The sequence below is a fragment of the Eubalaena glacialis genome, chromosome X (assembly GCF_028564815.1).
Source record: "Eubalaena glacialis isolate mEubGla1 chromosome X, mEubGla1.1.hap2.+ XY, whole genome shotgun sequence".
Classification (NCBI taxonomy): Eukaryota; Metazoa; Chordata; class Mammalia; order Artiodactyla; family Balaenidae; genus Eubalaena; species Eubalaena glacialis.
The window spans coordinates 113,443,785-113,456,167 of record NC_083736.1 but is presented as its reverse complement, the minus strand read 5'-3'; the positions used below and the strand labels follow the sequence as shown (position 1 = coordinate 113,456,167).

Sequence of the window (12,383 nt, the reverse complement as noted above, 5' to 3'; positions counted from 1 at the left end):
TGCAGAGGAGTTAATGGGAGTTATTTGCTTCTCAGTCACAGGTGCCAGCTTGGAAAAACTTGTCCTAGCTATTGATACATCCAAACACAGAGAAATATGCAAGCAAAATTTGATTAAAAAGTTGGCCCTCGGGGTCATTGCAAAGCTCCAAAGAAGGCAAGTTTGATGGCATCAGGAAAGATTAGTTCTAGGGACACCATAATCTCTGTCATAAAATATCACTTGCTGGGCCTGCTTCCCGAGTCCTTCCTCTTAGAGAGCCTAACCTGAATAAGAGCTACAACAGTGGTTTGTGATATATAACTTAACACATCGAACAAGCTTTTGTGTCTGAATATATGAGAAAAAGCCTTTAATGGAACCCACAGCACTGAAATCCTTGACATTCAGCAGTGTGATCTTCTCCAACTCCTACAAAGCAATTTTTGGAACATTGTTGAAAAACCAAAATTGTTATTTTCACAGTCTTTCCTGGCAGGAAAAAAAGGAGAGCAATCCTCAGGATAGGCTGGACGTCTTGTCCGCATGCAGATTTGGTGCAAAATTCGAAACCTATGGTCATGTAGCCTCACAAAGATTCTAGACCAAACGCCTTGACATCCATAATCCCTTTAAGCTCTCTCCTTTGGCATGTTTCTAAGACAAAAGCATGCAGTATCCTTGCCTACCTGTGACCACTGGTAAGAACCAATGTGACTTTTTTTCTTTCAGGTTGTACAGGAGGAGATCCCCATTCCTTCCAGCTTTGTGAGGCTGAGTTACCTAAGCAGCCGCACCCCCGGGTATAAAACCCTGCTACGGATCCTTTTAACACATTCAACCATTCCCGTGGGGATGATAAAAGTACACCTCACAGTAGCTGTGGAAGGACGACTCACACAGAAGTGGTTTCCTGCTGCAATTAATCTTGTCTACACATTTGCTTGGAACAAGACCGACATCTATGGACAGAAGGTTTGGGGCCTGGCAGAGGCTTTGGGTATGTTGAAATAATTCTGTGTAAATAGCAGTGTTGTGTTCACAAAACAGAAAGTACTAGCTGCATATTAATTTGTATTTGGAATAATTATGGGTTTTCTTCTATTTGAGGGATCTAAGGCACTTTTTCATTTAAACACTCCCTTTGGGCCTGTTTAGAGTTCCCTTCTGACACATTTTTGCTTCAAAACGATTTTAGTTCCTCTTTCATGATGGCTGCATACCAGTGGAATCACACAATATCTGACTTGTAACTGTCTCCAAAGCTGAATGTTGCCTTCTAACTGTGACCTTTGGTGTGGTGTTCTTCAGGCCATGTTTTCATATTTGACATTTAGACTGTCGTTTCCACTTAGAAAATACAAAATTTTAACTTACAGGCATCTCCACGTGCTATCTGTTATGTCTAGATAGTTAGACTCCATTAACTTGTTACTGTGGTGGGTTAAATAAAAAATCATCCTGCCTTCCTAGTCCTTTTGACTTTAAAACCTAGAATCTTACAAATAGCGGGGACCTTAAGAGGTCCTTGGGAGTCTGTGGTCTTCAGATATTTAATTCCTTCAGACAAACGGCATTTTTTTAAAATGAGACTGAGACAGATTTGCCAACTTTTTATTTTGCCAAGTAAGAATATTTTTTAAAGGAAAAAAAAAAGCCCCTACAATCTACCATTGCCTACCACTGCCATAATTTCATCAAGGAGGAATACCTTAACATCAAAAAAAAGGAATAGTCTGTCTTAAGGAATGATAGTAAGCAATCTAATACTGATGCTGAGAGACAGACAGATAGGCAGACAGACACCGATGTCTTTATTTCTCTCAGTCTGTAGAAGACAGTGAAAACTTCCTAAGAGACCTGACAGGTCTTCGGAACCACAGTTGGGGGCCATTGACTCTTGTGCCTTCAGGCAGTAGCTCATGGAAACCACCCTTGGACAGATGAGAAGACTATTTTTAAAGTTCTCCAGAGGAAATCTTTTCATATTCTCCCTTGGAAGTGTCTATCATGGTACAATTCGCATATAACTGACCTATATTTCTTAGACTACGGTGTGTCAATTTCCTCTCTTTCTTTCCAGAGGGAAGCATAGGGAGGAGAAAAAAAAAAGACTAGTGACTCTTCTTTGCCCAAGAGACCCTCATATATTTAAACAATCAACTCATCTCTGTTGGCCTTTATTAGAATGCAAGGACCATGGAGTGGTTCACATTTCCTCAGTTAGTGAGGAATTATTGTAACGACACAGGGGAAAGTAAGGAAAGAACAAGAAAAGGCATCAGCAGCCTCAAAGGTGGGCCTCATCAAATTGCAGCCTGGCTCGGGATACATTGTAGTCCTAGAAGATCAGCATCTGCTCTATCAAGAGTCCACTGCTTCCCACCATGGTGACCCAGCCATACTGATGACGGAGCTCATCACTTCTCCTGTTGTACTAACTACCCTCTTTTTCTCTCAGCTCTTACCAACTCCATGATCTGGTGTCTTGCTCTGTATCTTGCATTCAGATCTCTCTTACAATATTGGGTTTTGTCAGCCAATCACCATGCAGTAGAGAACATCCGAAGGCAGAGCTCTACCTTTAGGCTAACTACCAATGAGGTCGCTGGCCAGCCTGTGGAGTCCTGCCCAATCCCTAGTCCAATGAGTGTACTGATGAAGAGAACAACTCTGGAGCCAGACTCCCTCCCTGAGTTCAAATCATCCCTTCTCTACTTACTAGCTATGCAACACTGGGTAAATTACTTAATCTCCAAATGCCACAGTTTTTCCATCTATTAAATGGGTATCATAAAGAGAATGTTACAGGTTATTATGCTATGAGGATTAAATGAAGTGAGTGAGTGCTGGTTGCTGGTACGGTTTTTTCAATTTTGTTACGGTCAGCATATTGGAATCACAAGGTATAAAGCATGGCGCCTACGCAGGTGTTTGTTGCCTCAGCTTCTCTAATAAGGGAGCTGTGGGCTTAACAGGTAGGTACTGTGTTAATTATTCTCCATTTGCCCTCCCAGACACACACACACACACACACACAGTCTCTTCTGTGACCTTCTCTGTGCTTTGAAAGACTGGCTTCTATGGACCACATTGACTGAACTCCTTTGCTCTCTGGCTTCGCTCTTGATTTGGTCAATGGATGGCACCATCAGGAGACAGCAGGGTGGAAGGAGAGAGAGGTCAGGGTATTTATCCCTCTCCCTGCTTTACTGCAGTTCTGGCAGTGACTACACTGGAAGATGGCAGCTCCTGTTGAGTAGCCCCTCCTCCAAATCCCCAAGCTCTCTCTGGTCTCCTGTATCACTCCCTCCCTCTCTGCAAACCCAGACAGCTTCCCAATGTTGCCAATCCCTGGGTGGGTCACGACCCTTGTTGATTCCCTTCATCCTGCTTATGCCTCTTTAAATAGTCCCTTCATACAACTCTTTGCTGTGAACACTTCTGAGTGTGATATCTGACTCCTGCTGGGAGTCAAATATCACAGCCTGGCTGATGCCTACTCAAAGCCTCATATTCCCCTCTCCAGGATATTATCCTAAAGCCTTTGCTTCACTAGAATAATCTAAAATTCCTCTAACTTTTCTCCATAGGGCTTTGTTTTCCAATTCTTTATGGCTTTCCTCAGAACCCTTGCCAAGTTGTGAGATTTGGGGGTTTTTTTGGTTTTATTTTTTTACTTTTTTCTTAAGTTGTGACACTTAGCAATTTACCCAGTACTCTGATGAAGAGCTGACCAAGACAGTGTCTAGCAGTCATTTCTTGCTAGGGTTCACATAAATGCAACTCAGCCTGACTTTTTTAAAAAAGTAATAGCTTTATTGAGATATAATTCACATACCATAAAGTCCACCCATTTAAAGTGTACCATTCAGTGGGTTTTAGTATTATCATAATGTTGTACAACCATCACCAACATCTAATTCCAGAACATTTTCATCATCACCCCACAAAGTAGCCCTATAGACACTAGCAGTCACTAGTCACTCCTCCCTCCCCTCCAGGCCCTGGCAACCACCAATCTCCTTTCAGTCTCTATGGATTTACCTTTTCTGGATATTTCAGACAAATGCAATCATATAATATGTGGTCTTTTGTATCTGACTTCTTTCAGTTGACATAATGTTTCCAAAGTTCATCCATGTCATAGCAAGTGTCAGTCCTTCATTCCTTTTTATGACTGAATAATATTCCATTGCATAGATATACCACGTTTCATTTGTCCATTCATCAACTGGTGGACTTATGGGTTGTTTCCACCTTTTGGCTATTGTGAATAATGCTGCTATTAACATTTGCATACAAGTATTTGTCTGAATACCTGTTTTCAGTTCTTTGGGGAATATACCTAGGAGTAGAATTGTTGGGTCATATGGTAATTCTGTTTGACTTGTTGAAGAGTGACCAAACTGTTTTCCACAGTGACTGCACTATTTTATCAGCCTCACTTTATGCATAAAAATGTGTTATACATCTTCCTTTTAAATACTCCCAGTGCTGAAGATTCTAAAATTTTCCTCCTTGTTGTAGTTAAGCACTCTTAATGACTTAGTTTCTGATATATCCATGGATGATTGAATAAACAACTAAAACACAAAGAAAAGCAAAGATGTTCTAGTATACACACCAGTGATGAAGGCTTCATCTGTAATGTTTGCCTATGGATGTTGTTTTACTTCCTATTTCTACAGTTATGTTCCTGGTCAAAACTTGCTCCAGCATTCTGACTATAAACATGGCCTTAATTAAAATGCTGAAATATATATTGTTGGTTCCTTTTTAAGGCTAGTAACAGTAATAAAAGCAAGAGACAACTGACCCACTCAGAAATATCCAAGGGAGAGGGAAAAAATGTTCCTCGTGGTGTTTTATGTGTACTTAAGGGACATTTTTTTTTAGAGTAGAGAAAGAAAATTGGCAAGGATCCCAAGGAAAACAGCCAAAATAATTTCAGGTGTGGTACCTAAGATAGAATATGGATTATTTACCTTGTAGGAAGTGTTCCTGATAACTTAATCTTGGTTAAAGGGATTTTATTTACTACCTAGTCTCCATTTCCATCTCCACGGAGACTAAGGGAATTTTCTTGACAGTGGTAAAGCATTAGGATGAGTGGTAGAATGAAGATGGACAATCTACTTCTCTGAAGATGGATTGTGAGTGCCTTAAGAATATAACAGACAATAAATAGTTCAGGTGATAAATGGATGGAGACAAAGGGATCAAGTATGTTACCATTGAATTCACACCTTAATAGATATGATTGAATCTAAACAAAGAAGCAAACATTTAGTTGTACTCCTAGCCATATTTTATAATCACTTAACTGATGTAAGAAAAAACAGACTAAATTTTGCACCAGATATTAACAATGGTGCTATATATGACACTTCTCAGATTTGCTTCAAATTCAGAAATCCTAGTATAGGCTTTTGGTAGGTAGAATAATAGCCACCACCTCCCAAAGATGTAAATACATTATGTTACATGGCAAAAGATAATTAAGGTTACAAATGGGGTTAGGGATGCCAATCAGCTGACCTTGAGATGGAATGATTATCCTGGATTGTCCGGGTGGGCCCACTGTCATCACAAGGGTCCTTAAAAGTGGAAGAGGGAGGCAGAGGGGAGGTCAGAGTTAGAGGATAATATAACTATAGAAGAAAGGCACAGCAAGATGCAGTTTTGCTGGCTTTGAGGATAAAAGAAGGGAGCCAAGGACCAAGGAATGTGGGTGGCCTCTAGAAGCTGGAAAAGGCAAGGAAATGGATTCTCCCTTGGAGCCTCCAGAAGGAACTCATCACACTGACCCCTTGATTTTAGCTCAGTGAGACCCTTTTCAGACTTCTGACCTCCTTAACTATAAGATGATAAATCTGTCTTGTTTGAAGCCTTTAAGTTTGTCATAATTTGTTACAACAACAATAGGAAACAAACCTTGACCACTATTCTTGCAGTCCCAGTTATAGCTAGGATTTTGATTAAAACTATGGCTTGAAAGGTCTCCCACTCTTCTTCCTTCCCATGCCAGTTAAATATGAACCTCTCCCACCCGTTTCTGGGTGATGGAGAAAGAGATCAGATTTAAACAAGCTGAATTTGAAATGATGGTGAATATCTAAGTTGAAATGCCCACTTAGTGTGAAATGTGGGACTCTTGTTTCCCCCATGGCTCAGCTGTGGGAAACTGGTGTGATCTCTAAGGGCTAGAGTGTCACAAAAGAAGAATAGATTGTTGAGAGACAGGCAAAATGAGAAAAGGAGTACTTGAGATCCTAGGGTATCCCACCAGTTTTTACAATGACACAGATTTTGCAACTAGAGGGATAATACCAGTGTGAATAAATTACCACCAGAGGTTGTGTGAACTAATTCCTTGGAGAAGTATCAATGGCAGCTGATAAGATTGATTAATCCAAGTACAATATTGATCAAGTGGAAGAAGAATAAAATCTCCCTCAGGGTTGCGATACAAAAACCACAATCACTAGTTCATCCGGCTTAAAGATTTTGTTGTCTGATACACAGACAAGACTCCCCTGCTAAAAACTCCATGTGAGCATTTGAAATAATTTGGCCTTAGTACTTTATTCTCTGGCTCTAAATAAGGTATGATGTCTGGAAATCATTGTATATTATTTAGTTTCTTTCCCAACTCTGCTGCTTGCAAAACAGTGTAAAAAAAAATCATTTTTAAGTTCACAGTGCTGTTAAAATTCTAGAGACAGCTTATTTAATTTGACAAACTGGCTTGTTCAGGGGCTCTGATCTGCATCCATTATATGAATTTTGTCAAAATAATTCCCTGTGTCCGCCTGTGTCCGCATACCTTATCAATATATAATAATGCATTCTGCCTGGTCTTCATTTTAATTAAATTAAACTGCAGTGGTTTGGAGTCCTGGAAGTGCAGGAAATCAGCCATCCGCCTTTAGTAGCACTGCTATAAACAATTCTATTTTTCTTCAAGGTTATTGGCAACAACAATTGCATAATTATTTAGTACAGTAGTTTGGCAAGAAAGAGTGGTGTTTCAGGGAGAACTAGACTTCCTAAAGGTTCACGACGCAACGGAGTCTGTCTAAATTGTGTTAGAGAGAAACAGGGGAACATTAATGGTAATAGGTGCTAAGCTAAGTTTGCTTTGTGCACACAAAACATCCCCAAGAACGATGCTTTAGTGTTCATAAATTTCCCTTCAGTAAAACCTAAGCAGGCTGGGCAGCCACAAAAATAGCATCCACTGAATATTTCGATAATAAATGGTAGTGCTTTACAATTTACAAAGTTCTTTCACATACATTTTCTCATTTTAATCCTTATAACATTCCTGCCTGATAGGTATGGCACGATGAATATGAGCTTCATGTTACAGAGCAGGAAACTGAGGTTCAGAAAGAACAAGTGACTTGACGAAAGGCCTTTCCAGAGCAGGGATTCAAACTCGGGTCTCCCAGTCCTGAGTTCTGCATGCCTTTTACTGCTGCCTGTCTTCACTAAAGGGACCAACCCACTTTACTGAGTACCCAATTCAACACCCCAGTGGCTTTCTGTCAAAGAAGCTAGCAGAGATAATAATCTTTCATCATTTCTCTCCACTCATGAATTCATAATCATTAACTGAGAGCAGGGCTGTTTTATCCATTCAGCTTTATAGGCACAGCACCAAGGATATGAGTTTTTCAAGGACCTACAAAAATCTTCACAACCTGAAAAATAAATTAATTGGCACCAAAATGTGCAAAGAAAACCAGGAATCAACATTAATAAATCGTTTAAATAAATGTCTGCAAAATGGAGCATTATGTCAGCTTGTCAACTCCAACTCAGTTTTCACACTTACACATGAAATGTGTTTAATGTTGGATATGGGTTGTGGGTTGTATCCATTTTAATATTTCTGATAAAATGTGAGATCCGCCCTCCGAAGAGTACCTAGAGCTTACCAGGGTTTTTAAATGGCCCTTGATTGACACTCTGGTAAGCAAATGGTCTGTGCCCATTTCAAACTGCTGGTCACACCCAGTATTAGACTGTGAAATCCATTTGGCGAGTCAATCAATATTTTTTAATGGAATAAAATGGAATGGAATGGAATGGAATAGAACATAAGTGAATAGAATAGAATAGAATAGAATAGAATAGAATAGAATAGAATAGAATAGAATAGATCAGAATGTAAAACTATGAAGGGAGTATGGTTTTGGAAAACTTTTTTTCTCTTATACGTGTGTGTATGTGTGTGTATCTTTACATGTGTGTTGGGTCATAATTAAATGACTTTCAGGCATAAGAATTTGAAAGCCATTGGCAAGGTAATATAGTCAAGAGACAGAAAAATTAAATGACTTACCAAACCATATGGTTTATTTTCCAAGTCAGCATTTATGACTGTTCTTGCCTCCCAGTCCCCTCTACCAACCCATCTCAGGGCAGTATGGTGATATCTCTTCAAGATTAGGTGACCATATATATAATTTGTCACTCAAACCAAGATACTCTTGAGAGTGAAAGAGGATGCTGTTAACAATAGCATAACTGGATACTGTTTTGGGCCAACCAGGATACATGGTGCTTCTACTTCAAGGTTATCCCTAGCTTCCAATCCTTATACCTTAAATTCAGAGCAAATAAAAGGTTATTTATTTAAAGCACTTCTGAATCATGGGTCTTTCCCTTAATAGCTGTGATCTAGCATAGAGGTAAAAAGCACTTGCTAAGAAGTGACTGGGTTTGAGCTCTGGTTCTGCCATTTACTACTAGTCAGATGACCTTGGACTAGTCACTTCACCTCTCTGAGTCTATTATCTCATCTATCAAATGGGAGTAAATATATCTTCCTCATGAGCTTGCGTGAGTCTTCAAATTAGGTAATATACACAAAAATGTATTTAACTGTTAGGTGTTATGCAAATGTAAGGTGATATTATTTTAAGGAGGCCATGGATGAAAGTTCCAAAAGGCAGGTAACACTTCAGGGTATGGCCTCTCTGACATGATGAATTATCCTGCCCTGTGTAATATCCACTGTATCTTCAGTGCTTAGCAAATCACCTGCCTGGCACATAGAACTGCTCAGCGAAGGTTTGCTGAGTCATTAAATAACCAACACCTTTCTCTCCATTACAATATTGCATCCCCTTTAATCAATCACATTGTTTCAAAGGATAACTAGTCCATTTTCAAGGTGAGTCTATTTCCTAAACCCCCTCCCAAAGAAAAATGCCTAAATACTGCTAGAGGATAATAACCTTTTGTTTTCTTTCGTACTGGGTGAGGGGCGGGGGAGCGGGGAAGGGGAAGGGGTTGTTCTTCATTTGTTTTTGATGCACTGCCCAGACACTGACTGTCTAGCCACCCTGACCTTCTTTCAATCTCCCAAAGATATGAAACCTCAAAGCCTTGCCCACATGCCACGCTCTCTGCCTAGAATGTTCTTCCCTGTTCTTCATGAGGTAAACCCCTTCTACATGAAGAGGCTTTCCCTTGTCTTCCCATTCCAACTTAAATAATTCCCTTGTTACACGGTCTCATAATACGCTGTACTTTCCCACCATAGCAGTTATCATGATTTGTGTGTGTGCGTGTTGTCTTGTTTCATATTTGTTCCTCTCACTAGAATGTGAGCAACGTGAGCGCCACTGGGGGGAGTGCTGTCTTGTTCCGTCTTGTTCATTCTCACATCCCCAGTGCCTGACAACAGGAGGTACTCATTATATATCGTGAATTTGTTCACCCTGCCTTCTGTGGTACACAGGTCATCTGGGTTCCAGGTTCGCTTTTATGCAGCTAGGCTCGGACAAAGCAGCCCGAAAAAAAAAAAATTCATAAGGTAAGTTGTCAGTGTACAGGACCTCTTGGCCGAAGCGCTCTGTGGCTACCTCACTCCTGGATGCTTTTTACCTTTTCTACCTGTATTTTCTCTTCATTCAACTACTGTGTCGCTTTTAGCACTATGATGTTTAAACTGGTAGGGTTATTTTTGTAAACTGGTAAGGTGCAGATCCTAAGTAAAATATTACCAAATCAAATCCAGTGACTCATTAAAAAGATAATACATCATAACCAAGTACCGTAGAGTGTATTTTAGGACCTCAAAGATGGTTCAGCGTTAGGAAATGTATTGCTATAATTTACCACCTCAATAGATTAAAGGAGGGAACTATGTGAATATCTCCATAAGTACTGAAAAGGCACTTGGTAAAAATTCATCACCTGATTCTGACACTCTTAGTAAGCCAGGAATAATAGATAAACAAAGCATTTCAGGCCACTGGGCAGTGTGTCAAATTGAGGAGTCTCGGGGGTTATCCTATCCTATGAGAAATCACTAGAGAATAGGAGAAAGTAGAAGTCATTCTGGGAGCAGGTACCCGTTCTCAGTAGATAGCATTTTATCTGTAGTTTTTGTCTATTGTGGCCGTGGCCTTCATTTGGTTTGTTAGGCCTCTCGTCTTTTATTGTTGTTGTTTTATATTAATCTACTATTTTAAAAGAATGGGAAATATTTCTTGTTCTATTTAATGATTTCTTTTCGATAAGAAGGTTTCGATCTTGTTGTTACTTACCTTTTAAATGTGATGAAATTATTTTTAGATGTTCCTTGAGTTCATGAAGGTAACATAAATTTCTCACACTGACTATCAGACTACTTTTAATTATATATTGCCTTCATAAATGCAACCATTGTGAATTCCGAAGCCTTAGCCTGAAGCTGTTGAAAATCATCTGCTTAATCTTGTCATATTTTGCACATCAGCTTCATTGCATGGCATCTTTACCTTGGCTATTTAATGTCAGTCTCCTATCGCAGCCCCTATAGGTGAATGTCACAGTCACTAAATCGGGTGTCAGGAGCACTGTGGCCCTCCGCCTTCTTGCAGTCCCCGCCTCACACTAATGCTGCCGCTCTGATAAGTAGAGTGCAATCCAGTTACTATTTTTCTAATGTCAAATGGCTTTGGGGGAGCAAGCTGCAGTCTTTCTTTATAAGCCAGTAGAATAAAGTCTTCTTTATAAGCCAGTGTTGTTGCAAGATGACTAACAGTGAAGTCAGGTGCAAATCCTGTGACCAGAGGACGGCGTCCTCTACAAAAGTAGCAAGGCTATCTTGACAATCAGTGACTCTTGGTTAAGGAACATCCCATTAATATCTCTGTGTCGAGGTGAGGGAGAGAATATGGGAAGACAGAAATCCAGACGGAATTAAGGGTGTCACGAGAGAGGCAGTCACATGGTTCAGAGAAAGTATTCTGCCATATTAATGGCTCTTTCTCAACTGCCTTCCCAATATGTACACACCAGCATGGGACCACTGTACCAGCCCCTGGGAAGTATAGCCTGGGACCCCCTCCTTCCCCACCTATCTCCACTCACTGCCAGACTGGTCTATCCTCCATAGCGCCTCTGAAATGTTGATGAATAATTATTCTTTCCTTCCTATTACACTGTTCTTCCCAGGCCCCACTCCAGAATGCCGGAGGCCGAATCCTTTGCCTACACCATGCTGTGTTGATGATCAGATGTGATAGGCACCTGGCCACCTGGGAAGTGGTAGTGGGTCCACTCTGCTTATTTAAGTGAGACCCAGCTGTCACAGTACCAGGCAGAGTGTAATGTCGGGGCTCAGCCTTTTCAGTGCCAGCCCCTGAGTAGCCCTTTTTTCCCCCATATTTAATTATATGAAAAAGAGTAGGCGTTCAGTGCGTTACAGTCTGCTTCCGTGAGAGGAAGTCTAGGATTGGTTGCTACTGTATTTGCCAGTTCCTCGTGCATTTGGAGAGCAGCTCAACTCCGTGGGGTGAAACGTCTGCCTTCTCATGCACCGACTGCAAGTTCCAGGATTCTGTTAAAGCGGCTGCTGTCAGGAAGAAACCTTGCCTTGTTACTCTGAGCAAGGAGCCACATACAAAAATACCCCAACACACAGCCATTCTCATTAAAGTCAGTTGGAATTTTGGACAAGTCTTAAGTATAAATCATAACTTTATTAGCTCATAGAGCTTTCTCAGGAGAAAGTAAATCTAATAAAAATTAGAGGGAACTTATTAAGTGGCCACCTTGTTGCTATTTGCTATGACTAGGGGAAAAAATAATATAATTGTGGGGTTTGCAGCCAGTGCACTTTTTTGTTGTGGGCTAGAGAGCAATTCAGACATGAGGAGGTGAAGAGGATGTCTCATTACCATTGCACTGAGGATACTTTATATAAGCATTTCCTGCCACAGAGGTGGGAGGATCTTTGTTCCTGAGAGGGAAAAAGCAGGCTCCAAACCACCATCAGAGGTCACCAGGGCACACTGCTTATTTGCAAAACTGCACGATCACCTTCCGGAGAAGAGATTCTAGGGGAGCACATCAGGCTTAAAATGTATAAGAGGCAGATCCTGACAATAGCAGGGAAG

General features: G+C 40.6%; 1 protein-coding gene across 3 annotated transcripts in view; it reads left to right on the top strand.

The window, feature by feature from the left end:
- TENM1 (teneurin transmembrane protein 1) overlaps window positions 1-12,383 on the top strand; it is a 563,665-nt gene that overhangs the window by 430,183 nt on the left and 121,099 nt on the right. For all 3 annotated transcript variants that reach the window (XM_061179128.1, XM_061179127.1, XM_061179126.1), the window contains exon 18: window positions 712-979. In XM_061179128.1, coding sequence (XP_061035111.1) covers window positions 712-979 — 268 coding nt within the window. The remainder of the gene's footprint in view (window positions 1-711; window positions 980-12,383) is intronic.